The sequence below is a fragment of the Aotus nancymaae genome, unplaced genomic scaffold, assembly GCF_030222135.1.
Source record: "Aotus nancymaae isolate 86718 unplaced genomic scaffold, 86718_ANA_hifiasm-v0.15.2.pri h1tg000014l, whole genome shotgun sequence".
Taxonomy (NCBI): domain Eukaryota; kingdom Metazoa; phylum Chordata; class Mammalia; order Primates; family Aotidae; genus Aotus; species Aotus nancymaae.
The window spans coordinates 112,032,252-112,045,872 of record NW_026988425.1 but is presented as its reverse complement, the minus strand read 5'-3'; the positions used below and the strand labels follow the sequence as shown (position 1 = coordinate 112,045,872).

Here is a 13,621-nt window from a genome sequence, read left to right as displayed (position 1 = left end):
AGACTTCAAAAATGGGAACCATTGACTCTGCTTGTTTGACTGAAAAGATTCCAGAGAGCAAGGAGAGAAGAGAAAGCATCCCAAGCACAGTGAATAATTAAAAGGCTTGAAAGCAGGAAAGTGAAATAAATATATGGCTAACTGCTGGTGGTTCAATTTGATGTATGTGAAATGAGGGACGTGGCTATAGAACAGCCATTTTCCAAAACAATTTCTGCAGTACGCTAGAGCCACAGATATTAACGTACATTTCATCAAGGAGGGTTACTGATAAAGGTGATCAAATGAGTTCGTAAACACAAATACTGGTTCCATAAAAGGAAGATTCTGTGATCGAATAAATGGGTAAACATGGACAAGTTTCTTTAATTCAGATCTTCTCAAAACTTAGTATCTTGTAAATTTCCCAGAGGAGGTGCAGTATACAGCACTTTTCCAATCTTTTTTGACCATGAGATTATCTTTTTTCTTGAGCACCTATTAAATCTTAAAGAAATAGCACTTTAAAAACATTGTTTGGGAAACCCTGAGCTATGGGAAAAGTAAAATGCTGGATTTCAAGCTAAGAAGGCATTCATTCATTTCAGGCTAAGAGTTTGATTGACACTTTTCCTCATAAAGCAATATAGCACAAAAATATGAAAAAGAGAAAGAAGGAATCAGCCAAAGGTCAAGCTGTGAGAATGTTACAGAGGCTGATCTACAGTGTTGGTGGTGCTCTCATTCCTGGGTACCTCTCACAAACGTTAAAGGTCAGCCAGGAGCAGTAGCTCATGCCTGTAATCCCAGCACTTTGGGAGGCCAAGGCATGTGGATCACAAGGTCAGGAGTTCAAGACCAGCCTGGCCAACATAGTGAAACCTCCTCTCCACTAAAAATACAAAAATTAGCTGGGAGTGGTGGCATGCGCCTGTAGTCCCAGCTACTCAGGAGGCTGAGGTGGGAGAATCGCTTGAACCCAGGAGGCAGAGATTGCAGTGAGCCGAGACCACATCCTTGCACTCCAGCCAGCCTGGATGACAGAGTGAGACTCCATCTCAAAATAAAATAGAATAAAATAAAATACAAAATAAAAATGTTAAAGGTCAATACTTCAGGTTTAACACTGAAGCCCTGCCTACACCCTGTTTTACAGAGACACAGTGCTATTTGAGATCCCAAAATGTTGGCTGACTTTTTTCAAATAACTTCTTGCCTTATGCTTCCTCATCTGCTCAACCCCACTGGCTGATAAGATGACCATTTCAACAGGTGCTGTGGTCTAGAGAAAGAGCAGTAGCCAGAGACAGAGAATCTGAGATTCAAGAACCTGTGCTGTCCCAACTATCCATGTGATTTGGGCAATACCAACTAATATATACATAACACTTTATACTTTCCCATATTTTATCTCATGTGGCCCTTTCAACCATATAAGGTAAAGAGGTAGATATTATCATCTCCATTTTATAAATGAAGACAATGAAATGAAGCTAAATCAGTTGCACATCAAACAGCCAGAATTAGGACCCTGGTCTTCTAATATAATTTGATGGTTTCCCATCACATCATCCCCCCTTTCATTGACCACAGTCTAGAGCAGTGGGAAGCAAATGCTGTTGCTTTGGAAACCTAAGCCTGTATTTTGAAAAGTGATCACACATTTTTATAAAGAGGAATGTAACATCTTCAATAGATTTAACTATATTTTCTTATCTTCTATTTAAGGGGAGGCAGAAAAGAAAGTTTAAAGACAACAAAAGCAATATGCCTTATAGTATTTGTTATTCTGGGCCTCTGAACCTAGTGTTAACTTCAAAGTGGATTTAACTTTTCTTTTCTGCCTTAACTGTAAAAAGTGGTGTGTCTCATGCTGCCTCTTATTGCTTCCTTAAAAGAGAGGTTATATTTATTCTGAGTGCTCATAGGCTCATCTAACTTGTATATATATATATTTTTTTTTTGCCAGTTTAAAAAAATTGAGCCATCATTTTAAAATTAGGAGTTTCACATAAAGATGTAGACTTTGGGGTTTCTTAAGTCCTTTAAAAACTCATAACACTTGTCAACACTGCACTCTCATGTGTATTGCAGCACTATTCACAACAGCCATAAATGTTCATCAACACATGAATGGATAAAAAAATGTGGTAGATACACACACAAAACAGAATCCTGTGATTTACAACAACATGGATGAAACTGAAGGATATTACACTAAGCGAAATAAACCAGGCAAAGAAAGACAAATTTTGCATGTTCTCATTCATTTATGAGAGCTAAAAATTAAAATAACAACTCATGAAGACAGAGTAGAATGATGATTACCAGAGGCTGGGAACGGTACTGGGGAGGGAGGGAAAAGTGGGAATAGTTAATGGGCACAAAATGTAGTTAGATAGAATGAGTAAGATCTAGTATTTGACAGCACAACAGGGTGGCTAGAGTCAAACAATAAGTTACTGTATATTTTAAAATAACTAAAAGAGTAGAATCAAAATCATCCTAACACAAAGAAATGATGAGTGCTTGAGGAGACAGATACCCAATTACTCTGATGTGATTATTGTACCTTGTATGCCTGTATCAAAACATCACATATATCTCATAAATATACACATCTACTACTATGTACTCAGAAAAATTAAAAATTATACAACAAAACCAAAAAAATCTGATTTACAAAATTCTAAAGCTAATATCATACTTAATGAAGCATGTTTGAATGTTTTCCTTCTAAGCTTGGAAACAAGGCAAGAATGATTGTTCTCACCACCTGTAGTCAAGGTTGTAATGGATATTACAATCAGAGCAATAGGAAAGAACAATAAATTAAGGCATGCAGATTAGAAAGGGAGAAATAAAACATTATTATCAGATGACATGACCCTCTATGTAGAAAATCCTAAGGATTTCACAATAAATAAACAAATAACCCCCACACTAGAACTACTAAATAAGTTCGGCAAGGTCATAGGATAAAAAATAAATAAATAAAATTATATTTTTATATGTTAGCAATAAATAATCTGAAAATAAAATTAAGAAAACATTTTGATTTAAAATAGCATAAAAGAGAATAAAATATGTAGGAATAAACTTAACAAAATAAATACAAGACTTGTACAATGAAAATCATACTACATTATTGAAAGAAGTCAAAGATATAAATAAATGGAGAAATATTCCATGTTCATGAATTAGAAGCCTTGGTATTAAGATAGAATACTCCTCAAATTGATCTATAGATTTAAGGTAATATTGATCAAAATCTCAGCTGTTTTTTTGCAGAAATTAACAAGTTGATCCTTATTATGGATCAATTAAGACCGAAATACAAGACCAAGAATAAAACAATCTTAAAAAAGAAGAAAGTTGAAGGACTCACACTTCCCATTTTTAAAATTCACTATAAAACTAAAGTAAAAGTGAAGTAATCAAAAGTGTTGTACCTATAAATTTTCAGTTATAAGGTAAATAAGTTTTAGAGATATAATATACAGCATGGGAACTATAGTTAATAATTGAAATTTGCTAAGGGACTAGATCTTAGGTGTGCTCATCACACACACACAAATGGTAATTATGTCAGGTGATGAATGTGCGAACTAGCTTTATTGTAGGAAGCATTACAAAAGGTATACTTACATCAAAACACCATGATGTTTACCTCAAATATATATAATTTTTAGTTTGCCAATCATATTTCAATAAAGCTGGGAAAAAGTCCTCCCAAAAACAACATGGTAGTACTGGCATAAGAAATGACATACAGAGGCTGGGTGCAGTGGCTCACGCCTGTAATCCCAGCACTTTGGGAGGCCGAGGCGGGCAGATCACTTGAGGTCAGGAGTTCGAGACCAGACCGACCAACATGGCAACACTCCATCTCTCCTAGAAATACAAAAAATTTAGCCGGGCGTGATGGCGAATGCCTGTAATTGCAGTTACTCAAGAAGCTGCAGCAGTAAAATTGCTTGAACCAGGAGGTTGCAGTGAGCCTAGATTGCACCACTGTTTTCCAGGCTGGGCGAGGGAACAAGGCTGTCTCAAACAACAACAAAAAATTGACATATAGAAAGACGGGATAGTGTTGAGAGTCCAAAAATAAACTCTTATATGTATGAATTTTTTTTTTTTAACAAGCTTACCAAGATAATTCAGTGGGAAGAGAGTCTTTTCAACAAACAGTGCTGGAACAACTGGACACATGCAAAAGAATAAAGTGGGATCTCTACACCTCTTGCCATATATAAACATAACTCCAAATGGATTGGAGACCTAACAGTAAGAGGCAAAACTATAAAACTCTTAGCAAACATAGTAAATCTTCATGAACTTGTGTACATGGTTTTTTTTTCTTTTTTTTGAGATTGAGTCTTGCTTTGTTATTCAGGCTGGAGTGCAGTGGCATGATCTCAGCTCACTGCAACCTCCACTTCCTGGGTTCAAGTCATTCTCCTGGCTCAGCCTCCTGAGTAGCTGGGACTACAGGTGCCCAGCACCATGCCCAGCTAATTTTTGTATTTTTAGTAGAGATGGGGTTTCACCATGTTGGCCAGGCTGGCCTCAAGCTCCTGACCTCAGGTGATCTGCCCACCTTGGCCTCCCAAAATACTGGGATTACAGGTATGAGCCACAGGGCCTGGCCTGTTAGGCAAAGACTTCTGAGATGCAACACCAAAACCACAAGTGAAAAAAGAAAAAAAAAAAAAAAAGATAAATTAGATTTCATCAAAGCCAAACCTTTGTTGCTTCAAAAGATACTACTACTAAAGTTAAAAGACAACAACCCACAGAATGGGAGACAACATTTGTAAATCATTAATCTGATAAAGGACTTTAACCGGAATATATAAAGAACAACTAAAAATCAGTAACAAGGGCCAGGTGCGGTGGCTCACGCCCGTAATTCCAGCACTTTGGGAGGCTGAAGTGGACGGATCACCTCTCAAACTCCTGTTGGCCACGAGTCTGAGACCAGCCTGGCCAACACAGTGAAACCCCATCTCTACTAAAAATACAAAAAATTAGCCAGGCATGGTGGTGGGCACCTGTGATCCCAGCTACTTGGGCGGTTGAGACAGGAGAATCTCTTGAACCCAGGAGGCAGAGGTTTCAGTGAGCAGAGATTGCACCACTGCACTCCAGCCTGGATGACAGAGTGAGACTCCGCCTCAAAAAAAAAAAAAAAAAAATCAGTAACAAGATGACAACCCAATTAAAAAATAAGCAAAATATCTGAATAGACATTTTACAAAAGAAGATATATGGATAGTCACCAAGCACATGAAAAGATGCTTCATATTATCCATCATTAGGAAAATGCAAAAGAAAGCTGTAAGATATCACTCAAAATTCAGCAGAATGACTATAATGAATAAGACAGATCATAAGAAGTGTTGGCGAGGATGTTGGAACCCTAAAACACTCTAGTGGAAATGTAAAATGGTGAATTCACCTTGGAAAGCAGTTGTGCAACACCTCGAAAAGTTGAACACAGTCACCATCTGACCGTAATCCCACTCCTAGGTATACACCAAAGGAAACTGAAAACACATGTTCATAAAAAACTTGTAACCATCTTCATACAGCATTATTTATTATAGCTAAATACTGTACTGTGTTTACTGTATTACAATTACAATTAGTACAACTAAACACTGTAATTAAATACTGAAATCCAAATGTCTGTTAATTGGTACATGGATAAATAAAACGTGGTACTGCCATACAGTGGATTACTATTTACCAATAAAAAGGAATGAAGTAATGATACATAATATAACATGGGATGAACCTCAAAAACATTATGCTAAGTAAATGAAACCAGATGCAAAAGATCACATATTGTTTAATTCTATTTATGTGCCCAGAAAAGACAAATATATAGAGACAGAAAGTTGTTCAGTGATTGGGGCTAAGGATAGGAAACCAGGACTTGCCTGCAAATGAGCACAAAGTATTTTTTCAGGATGACGAAAATTTTCTAAAATTGGCATGTGATGATGGCTGTACAACTCTATTACATTTTCTAAAACAATCATTGAGTTATACCATTAAAACAAATGAACTTTATAATATATAAATTATACTTCATTAAAGCTGTCAAAAATAGCTATAAAGCCACAATGCAGTTTTATGTATAATTCTGATTTTTATACCTCTTATGATAAGACTTTTATAAAGATGGGGCAACCATGATTCCCCAGGACAATATGGCAGAGGCCTCCCAAAATCTTAAGAAGTAAAAATGCTTTCGAAGACTACAAAGAAATGCATCAAAATTTATATTATTAAACAATGGTAAGGTAAAGTATTTAGGTAAGAAGCATAGTTACTAACCTGTGTGCCAGTATTTACAGTATGGGGCCCCTTAGCTTCTGCTCTCTGCCCTTGGAACCATCTTAAATTGCACTGTCAGTTTCATCATCTTCAAATATTACTTTCATCAAGTGTGCCTCCTGTTTCAAACATAGAACCAAAACCTTTAATTATGGGAATTTGCTCTTCAGGTAACTTCTCAGGCTGCTTTCTTAAAATTTTTAACCAAAGTTTCCAAACGAACCTTCTGCTGCAGTCAGAGCCAAATCTTCGTCAGGCTGCCCATATTTGCTAACAACTCACTCACTGTTGGGGATGCCACTTCCCTTTTCTCTTTGAAATTCTGCTCATTGCTCAGGCCCAAAGTGAGTCTTACCAATACTGTGAAGCCTTCCCTGAATAATTCATCTCACACTGAGCTGAGCTCCTGAAGTACCTGTGGTTTACAACAGTCATCTGGGCATTAAGACATGTCCAGAAGTTTTAATTTAAATGTTTTGATCCTCACTTGTCCCTGTTCTTGAGGAGCTGTATTTTATTAATTTATATTCCCCTATATGGATTAAAGAAGCAACATAAGAAATAGCTATTCACGTTTATCAATGTTTTCTTGATAAATTTTTATATTTGCTTTAATTTAAAATGTCATTTTTGAAAATATGATGCTGAATTCCTTTTTTGAGAATTTATCTTTACATGCTGATTCTGCTTCAGGTATCTATAGTATGTTGTTTAGCCATTAGCAGATCTGTCCCTGGATTCCCCAATCTACAAATATACACAAAATTTGTGTTCAAGCAACTCTGTTTTCTCTTGTATCTTTTAATAGAGGTATTATCTATTATGCCAGGTATAATATACAAATGAAAATATGCATTTAAAAATTACAATATTACTACATGTCCTTCTAAATCCACATTTAAGCAACAATACCGAAGCACAGTTTCTTAAAATAGAAAATGATCTTATTATCTTGTTTGCTTTACCTTTCAAAAATCCACTGATAATCTGGGCCATGATGCTTTCCAAACTCACCCTAAAGAGAAAAATGCTCTCTGAACACTCTTCTCCCTGCTACCTTTAAATTGTGCATGTATTTTCTCTGCTTTTCCTTTGACAATCACTCCTTTAAAACTAGTAAAAAAACCGAAAAAGTTTCCGTAACTCTCCAATCTCCAACTATGTCGTAAAATCCTTTGCCAGTTTACCCAGTCTGCTGGAGAGGCTTACCGTGTCTTTTTCAAGCGAATTACACAGTTGTCTTGGCAGCGTGATTTGCCATTTGGTTCCTGCTTTATGTTTGGTGATTCTTTGCACAGACTGATAACCATGAAAACTCTTAAAAAAAGGGCCGTTCCGGAGCAGTCTTTTCCCGTAAAGCAAGTGGCTCCCTCACAAAATTCCTTCCAGGCAAAAGATGAATGATAGAGCACTCACCAATAACGAGTGGAGAAGAGTATTTTGTCGAAGTTTGCAACCCAATCCTTGGGAGCCAGAGGTGGGAATTTTAAAATGAGGTCTTTCCTTGGAATTTTCTTAAAGTGGTATCGCTGCCTGTTGATACTAAAGTTTGTCAAAGAATGTAAAATCACCAGCTTAGAGGATTTTTTCCCCTTTGTTTTTAAGAGAGACAAAATGTGCAAATTGATTCTCTATAAATTGGGAGAACTTCCAAGAGTGGAGTCATAGGATACTGTAACATATAATCAGTTGGCAACTTCTGTGTCAATTTGGGGAGGAGGTGAAGTTATTTTAAAATGATTCATTTTTCATGGTCAAATATCAGATATTAAATTAATGCACTGAAAAACAGTACTCCCCTTAAAAAGTAAAAATGAAAACTAAGAGGCTAACATTACTTTGGAAAAAATCGTTCTGTCTGTTGTTAATCTTTTTTCTTTTTTGGGGGGTAAAGCTTCATATATTAACAGCAAGTCTTATTATTTGGGCTGACCTTTAAATACCCTAAGTATCTTTGTTTTTACACAAAATGTGGATTTCCTCATTTTAAGTCCAGCGAAAAATTTCTGAGTGCCACGAATTGTTAGGTATTACAAAACTATCTTAGAAATACATGACACATACCATGCTGTATACCTGAGTAGCTCTTGAAGACCAGATTTAATAGATAACTGATAAATATTTTATTACAACTCATATCTTGTTTTGAAACCGTTGGTTTTTTTTTGTTGTTGTTGTTGTTTTATCTAACTCTGCTTTCTAGGTTATTCATCTCTATGATAATTAAGTCAGCCACTGTAAAACTACATGATAAAGTTAAGGTTCCTTGACAAGGAGCCTCGCAAATAGGCTTTTCACAGAACAAAAAACAGCAGCGATTGCAGTAGAGAAATATACTTTAAAACCTTCATTTCCGAAGGAAATTTGTCATATTAAAAGGCACTTTAAACGGTGCCTTTTAAAAATCTTTCCGAACAATGCTTGGAAGTATTTTTACCAGCATAAAGCCGTTTCTCTGACATAGGAATTTTCGTCTTGAAGAAACACATATTGACGGCCTACTCAGTCATGCTAGGAACTGCCATTGTATTTAACTTACTAAATTGTTCTTGTCTTTTTCAGCAATCTTTTCTCACAATAAACATTGGGTGTTTGAAGGGCAGAGACTAGATTACCTCCTCATCTTTGGTATCTAGCAGTGCGCAGTGATCCCTTAAATCCGGTGCTTAGGCTCACTGCTTGCTAACTAACATTGGCTTCGTTATAGAAACCCACTGGCCTGAGTTTTTCATCCGTCAGACTGGCACTGTTACTCTCTGTGTCATGGGATTGCTGTTAAGGGTTCAACGAGATAATCTATAAACAGCTCTTAGAATGACCGCTCAAGGTGGGATGTCGTTGTAATCCCTCGACGTGTGCCATCGAATGAGAGGCCGAGTGACTGAATGAGTGTATGAATGAAGGAAAAGATCAGTAACTGGCAGTTCCCGAGGTTGGAGCCGGCTAAATTACCCCTTCAAGTCGCTAAGCAAAAAGCCGCTCGGTCGACATACAACCCCACGCGGTGCCGGAAGCAAGAGTAGAGCGGCAGGCGGGGCCAGCATAGAGGAAGTCGCTCTCCCGGCCAATAGACACATCGATTGGCAAACGAGCGTTTCGCCGCACCTATCGTGAAACTGAGAGAACGCAGGGGATTATCGCGAGGTTCCGTGCTCCTCTCCCGCTCCCTCTTCCCCAGTTCCCTGTAGCGCGGGTTCCGCTCCGCCCCCGGGGCCCCGCCCCCGCCCCCGCCCCCGCCACCCCCGTCACACCCGCCACCCCCGCCGCCCGGCGCTCCACCCCGCCCCCGCCCGGCTCTCTGCTCCGCCCCGCCAGCCGTCCCTTGCTTGCCTTCCAGCACCGCTTGCGCTCCGGAACGCTGGCTCTGCCGGCGCTGAGGTGAGTAGAGCTGTCTGCCTCGTCGGGTGGTTCAAGTGGCAGGGCTCTCTGACCTGGCCACCGGCGGGGACGCCCCAGACCTGGCTTCACAAAAGCGTCCGGGCCGCGGCGAGTGGGACAGCGGGGCGGTCTGGGCCTCGGGTGGCCACAGCTGCCGGGTCCTCCTGGTACTCGGCGACCCGCGGCCCCCGGCCCCTGGGACCCCAGAACCCTGGATACCGGATCCCTGAAATCCCTGCTGCTGAGCTTGCTACTTCCCAACTGTAACGACCTCAGTGTCTGGCGTTTCGCTTAAGACTTCTGCCAGTGTTTGTTACCACTGATCTGAGAAGATACCCTTTTACAAACGCTTTTAATATGTAGCTTGTAATTCTCTAATCTCCAGCGTTAGGAAATTGAAATGCGTGCTCTACTAAATTGAGTACGGGGAAGTCAGTCTAAGGGACTCCTTTCTTTCAAAATACACTTTAAAATGTGTATAATTTTGTTAAATGGGAGGTTTTTAATTTTTTTATTTTGTTTTTAATGATGTGATAGTATTCACCTGCCAGAAAGCTCGTGTGTAGGTGCGGATCTACACAGCTGAAATGAAGTAATACTATTTGCCTTAACTACGTAAGAGGTAGTGTAACTATACAAGAGATAGTTTGCTTAACTAGATAAGAGGTAGTAAAGTGAAATGGGTAAGAAAATTATCTTGTTAAAGGCTGTGTATGGCCCATGAATTGCATGCTGCAAAACTATGGGCATTGTTGATGCTTTATCGGCAGCTTTGGGATTTCATTAGTTTAGATTTTATCTCCCAAACAGCCTTTGTAGCAATTTTAACAGAGTGTAACGGTGTTTTTGAGGCAGCCAATCCCATTTCGGAACATTCAAAGCCGTCAGGTTACAGGGAATCTCTTATTGAATCTTCCCTCAGTGAGTGTGGTTTTGCATTATAGGGCAGCGGTGCACCAGTCCACCTGCGATGCAACTATGGTACGTTACCAGTTTCCTCGTCTACAAAACGTGCTAACTAAAGTCTATTGCAATGCATGATTGTAAAGATTAGATGTCCTTATGATATGCAGCAAGCTTAGAGGATCTATCCGTGGTCTTGACATGGGTGGATGAGAAATCAACCTTGCAACGTTGTTTCACGTCTCCATCAGATATTAGGAGACTTACTGTCATCAGATATTAGGAGACTTACTTTAAAATTTTATTTTAAGTTCCTGGGTACATGTGCAGAATATGCAGTTTTACATAGGTAAATATGTGGTGATTTGCTGCACCTATCCACCCATCACCTAGGTATTATGAAGGGTTACTTTTAGATAGTGTGCTAGATGCAGGTATGCAAGCGTGAAGAAAACAACACTGTCTCTGCCCTCAGGATTTCTAAATAAGTTTCGGAAGGGTTTATTTACAGGCTTTTTGGCTTGATTGACAATAAACAGGTGCAATGATAAACATTTAGATGACAAATTGTGAGGAGTCCTACGAAGAAAAAAAGAAACAGCCAAGTTGCTCTGAAAGAACACCAGGGGAATACTTCGGGATAGGGAAGTTATTTTTATTTTTTTGAGCCAGAGGCTTGCTCTTTTGCCCGGGCTGGAGTGCAATGGTGGGATCTCCTCTCACTGCAGTCTCTGCGTCCCAGGTTCAAGCAATTCTCCCGCCTCAGCTTCCCGAGTAGCTGGGATTACAGGTGCCCGCCACCATGCCCGGCTAATTTTTGTATTTTTGGTAAAGACGGGGTTTCGTCAAGTTGGCCAGGCTGGTCTCAAACTCCTCACCTCAGGTAATCCATCTGCCTCGGCCTCCCAAAGTGCTGGGATTACTGGCAGGAGCCACCGCGCCTGGCACAGGGAAGTGATTGTTAGGTTGAAATCTGGAGAATGATGAGACATTGCTTTCTAGGCTAAGAGGAGAGCAGCAAATGCTGTTAGGGGTTTGGTAGCTTTAAGGATTAGAAAAAGCTCCGGAGTTTGGTGAGGAGCCGAGCAAAGTGCTGAAGACGTGGGTGGGGGCAGATGGTGAGGCGTCTTCAAGGCCTAGTATGAGTTTGATTTTCTAAATAAGAAGTTTCTGAAGGGTTTATTTAGTAAGATGTATGCCGGAAAGGTGAGACATAATTGCATGTACATTTTTAAAAGCCCACTGCTGGGATTAATGTGTTGGAAGTGACCAGAGTGGACACACGGAGACCAGTAATATAGCTGGCCAGGCAGGAGGTGACGGTGGCTTGTGGTTTTGGCAGATGGAGAGATTTGGATGGATTTGAGATGTATTTGGGATATGGAAGCCACTGGCCTTGTGATAGATTGGAGGTGGTTAGAGAATGAGAGGATGGAATCATTCATGACTTCCTGTTTCTCCAGCTTGAACCACTGGGTGGTTGGAGGGGATGCGCTATTTACTGAGATGGGAAAAACTAGGGAGATTCGTATTGGTGATGAAAGTAGAAAGCTCTTTGTGTTAAGTTTGAGCTGCTTGTGAGACAGCTAAACTGCTAACAGTTTACTACTTCAGTGAATAATTACCTATGGAGTTTCACTTTCTACACAGAATCATTGAGGTTATTTGTAGTCTACTCCCTTTGCTTTATGGGTAGGAGAGTTAAGATGTGGAAAGATTATCATGCACAAAGTCACATAATATGTCTCACAAAATAGGTGAGTAGGTGGAATATGGGAAAGTATTGGATCCTTACGTTGCATTGGAAATAGTTAATATTTCATACTTTGCCTTTTAATATAAAATGGCAAGTGCTGTCTCATTAGCTAGGAATTCAAGTTTGGAAATAAAATATAACCAAAAAATTACAAAACTCTGTTTATTGAAAGCTTATGTTGCTGGATTTTGTACTAATTTGGTATTAATTACCAGGGAAATCACTTTCCTTAAGAAAATAAAATTCTTGAAAGGTACTTTCCAATAGAGAGTTTGGAAAGAGTGCTGAGGAAAACAGTTAAATCTTTAAGCAAAGCTCAGCTTCTTTGTGGTTGTTTTAGCATTTCCTTATTATCCTGTGGAACCTTGCGAGTCACTGTCTGTAAAGAACTCAGGCTTTGAAATCCACTGGACCTGGCATCAAACCCTTGCTTTTATCCGTTGTGAACTGTTTGACCCTGGACAAATCACTGAAGCCTTGAGTTTCCTTCTTTTTGTGTTAACTGATGGTGAAGTTTGTTTTAGCTCTGTGCCTAGTGGATAAAACGGCAAATGTTACTTGTCTTCTTACCCTTGTCAGTTTTAGAGCTAGAAGAGAATGTATAATAATCTGCCCTGGACTCAGGCCTGTTAACCAGTACGTTAATTGCTCTCTCCATTGTATATATTGGGCAACTGGAGGCCCAGAGGCATTGTAATATTATAGAATGATATAGGATTCTTGTTTCTGAGTGCAGTGTTTCTTGTTTCATTGAAATAATTTAAAATAATGAAACTGTGTGGCCCTGGATCTATTTATTTGATACCTCTGATAATCTGTAAAGCTAAAAACAAAGAGGCCAGGCACAGTGGCTCACGCCTGTAATCCCAGCACTTGGGGAGGCTGAGGTGGGAGGATTGCTTGAGCTCAGGAATTTTAGACTAGCCTGGGCAACATAGTGAGACCCCATCTCTACAAACAAATAAAAAAATTAGCCAAGTGTGGTGGTGATGCCTATAGTTCCAGCTACTTGGGAGGCTGAGGTGGGAGGAGGATCACTTAAGCCCAGGAGTTGAGGCTACAGTGAGCTATGATTGAGCCACTGGCTCCCAGCCTGGGCAATAGAGTGAGACCCTGTCTCTAAAAAAAAAAAGGAAGAAAAGAATAAAGAGATAAAGAAAAAATCAGAATATAGGACAGTATTTACTAGGAAGTGAAGAAAAGCTATTAGTGCTCTAGATATAAATAATATGTATTTTAATATTTTTGAAGCACGTTAAG

At 39.3% G+C, this 13,621-nt stretch overlaps 2 protein-coding genes across 8 annotated transcripts in view; one reads left to right on the top strand and one right to left on the bottom strand.

Moving 5' to 3' along the window:
- Positions 1-9,297, bottom strand: part of TTC23 (tetratricopeptide repeat domain 23) — a 106,708-nt gene extending 97,411 nt beyond the window's left edge. The window contains exons 1-4 of one of the 6 annotated variants that reach the window (XM_012438627.3): positions 9,277-9,297; positions 7,741-7,866; positions 6,325-6,443; positions 5,441-5,528 (exon numbers count right to left, since the gene is read on the bottom strand). In XM_012438627.3, the coding sequence (XP_012294050.1) occupies positions 5,441-5,489 (49 nt within the window). In that variant the 5' untranslated portion in view covers positions 5,490-5,528; positions 6,325-6,443; positions 7,741-7,866; positions 9,277-9,297. Of the gene's footprint in view, positions 1-3,627; positions 3,716-5,440; positions 5,529-6,324; positions 6,444-7,289; positions 7,457-7,533; positions 7,718-7,740; positions 7,867-9,276 lie in introns of those variants that run through there. The other 5 variants (XM_012438624.3, XM_012438626.3, XM_012438628.3 and 2 more) reach the window with 5 other exon arrangements.
- A 348-nt stretch (positions 9,298-9,645) lies between these two features.
- Positions 9,646-13,621, top strand: part of LRRC28 (leucine rich repeat containing 28) — a 128,962-nt gene continuing 124,986 nt past the window's right edge. Inside the window, exon 1 of one of the 2 annotated variants that reach the window (XM_012438630.3) lies at positions 9,646-9,702. The gene's annotated coding sequence lies outside the window, so the exon portion shown is untranslated. Of the gene's footprint in view, positions 9,703-10,216; positions 10,684-13,621 lie in introns of those variants that run through there. The other variant, XM_012438631.2, reaches the window with a different exon arrangement.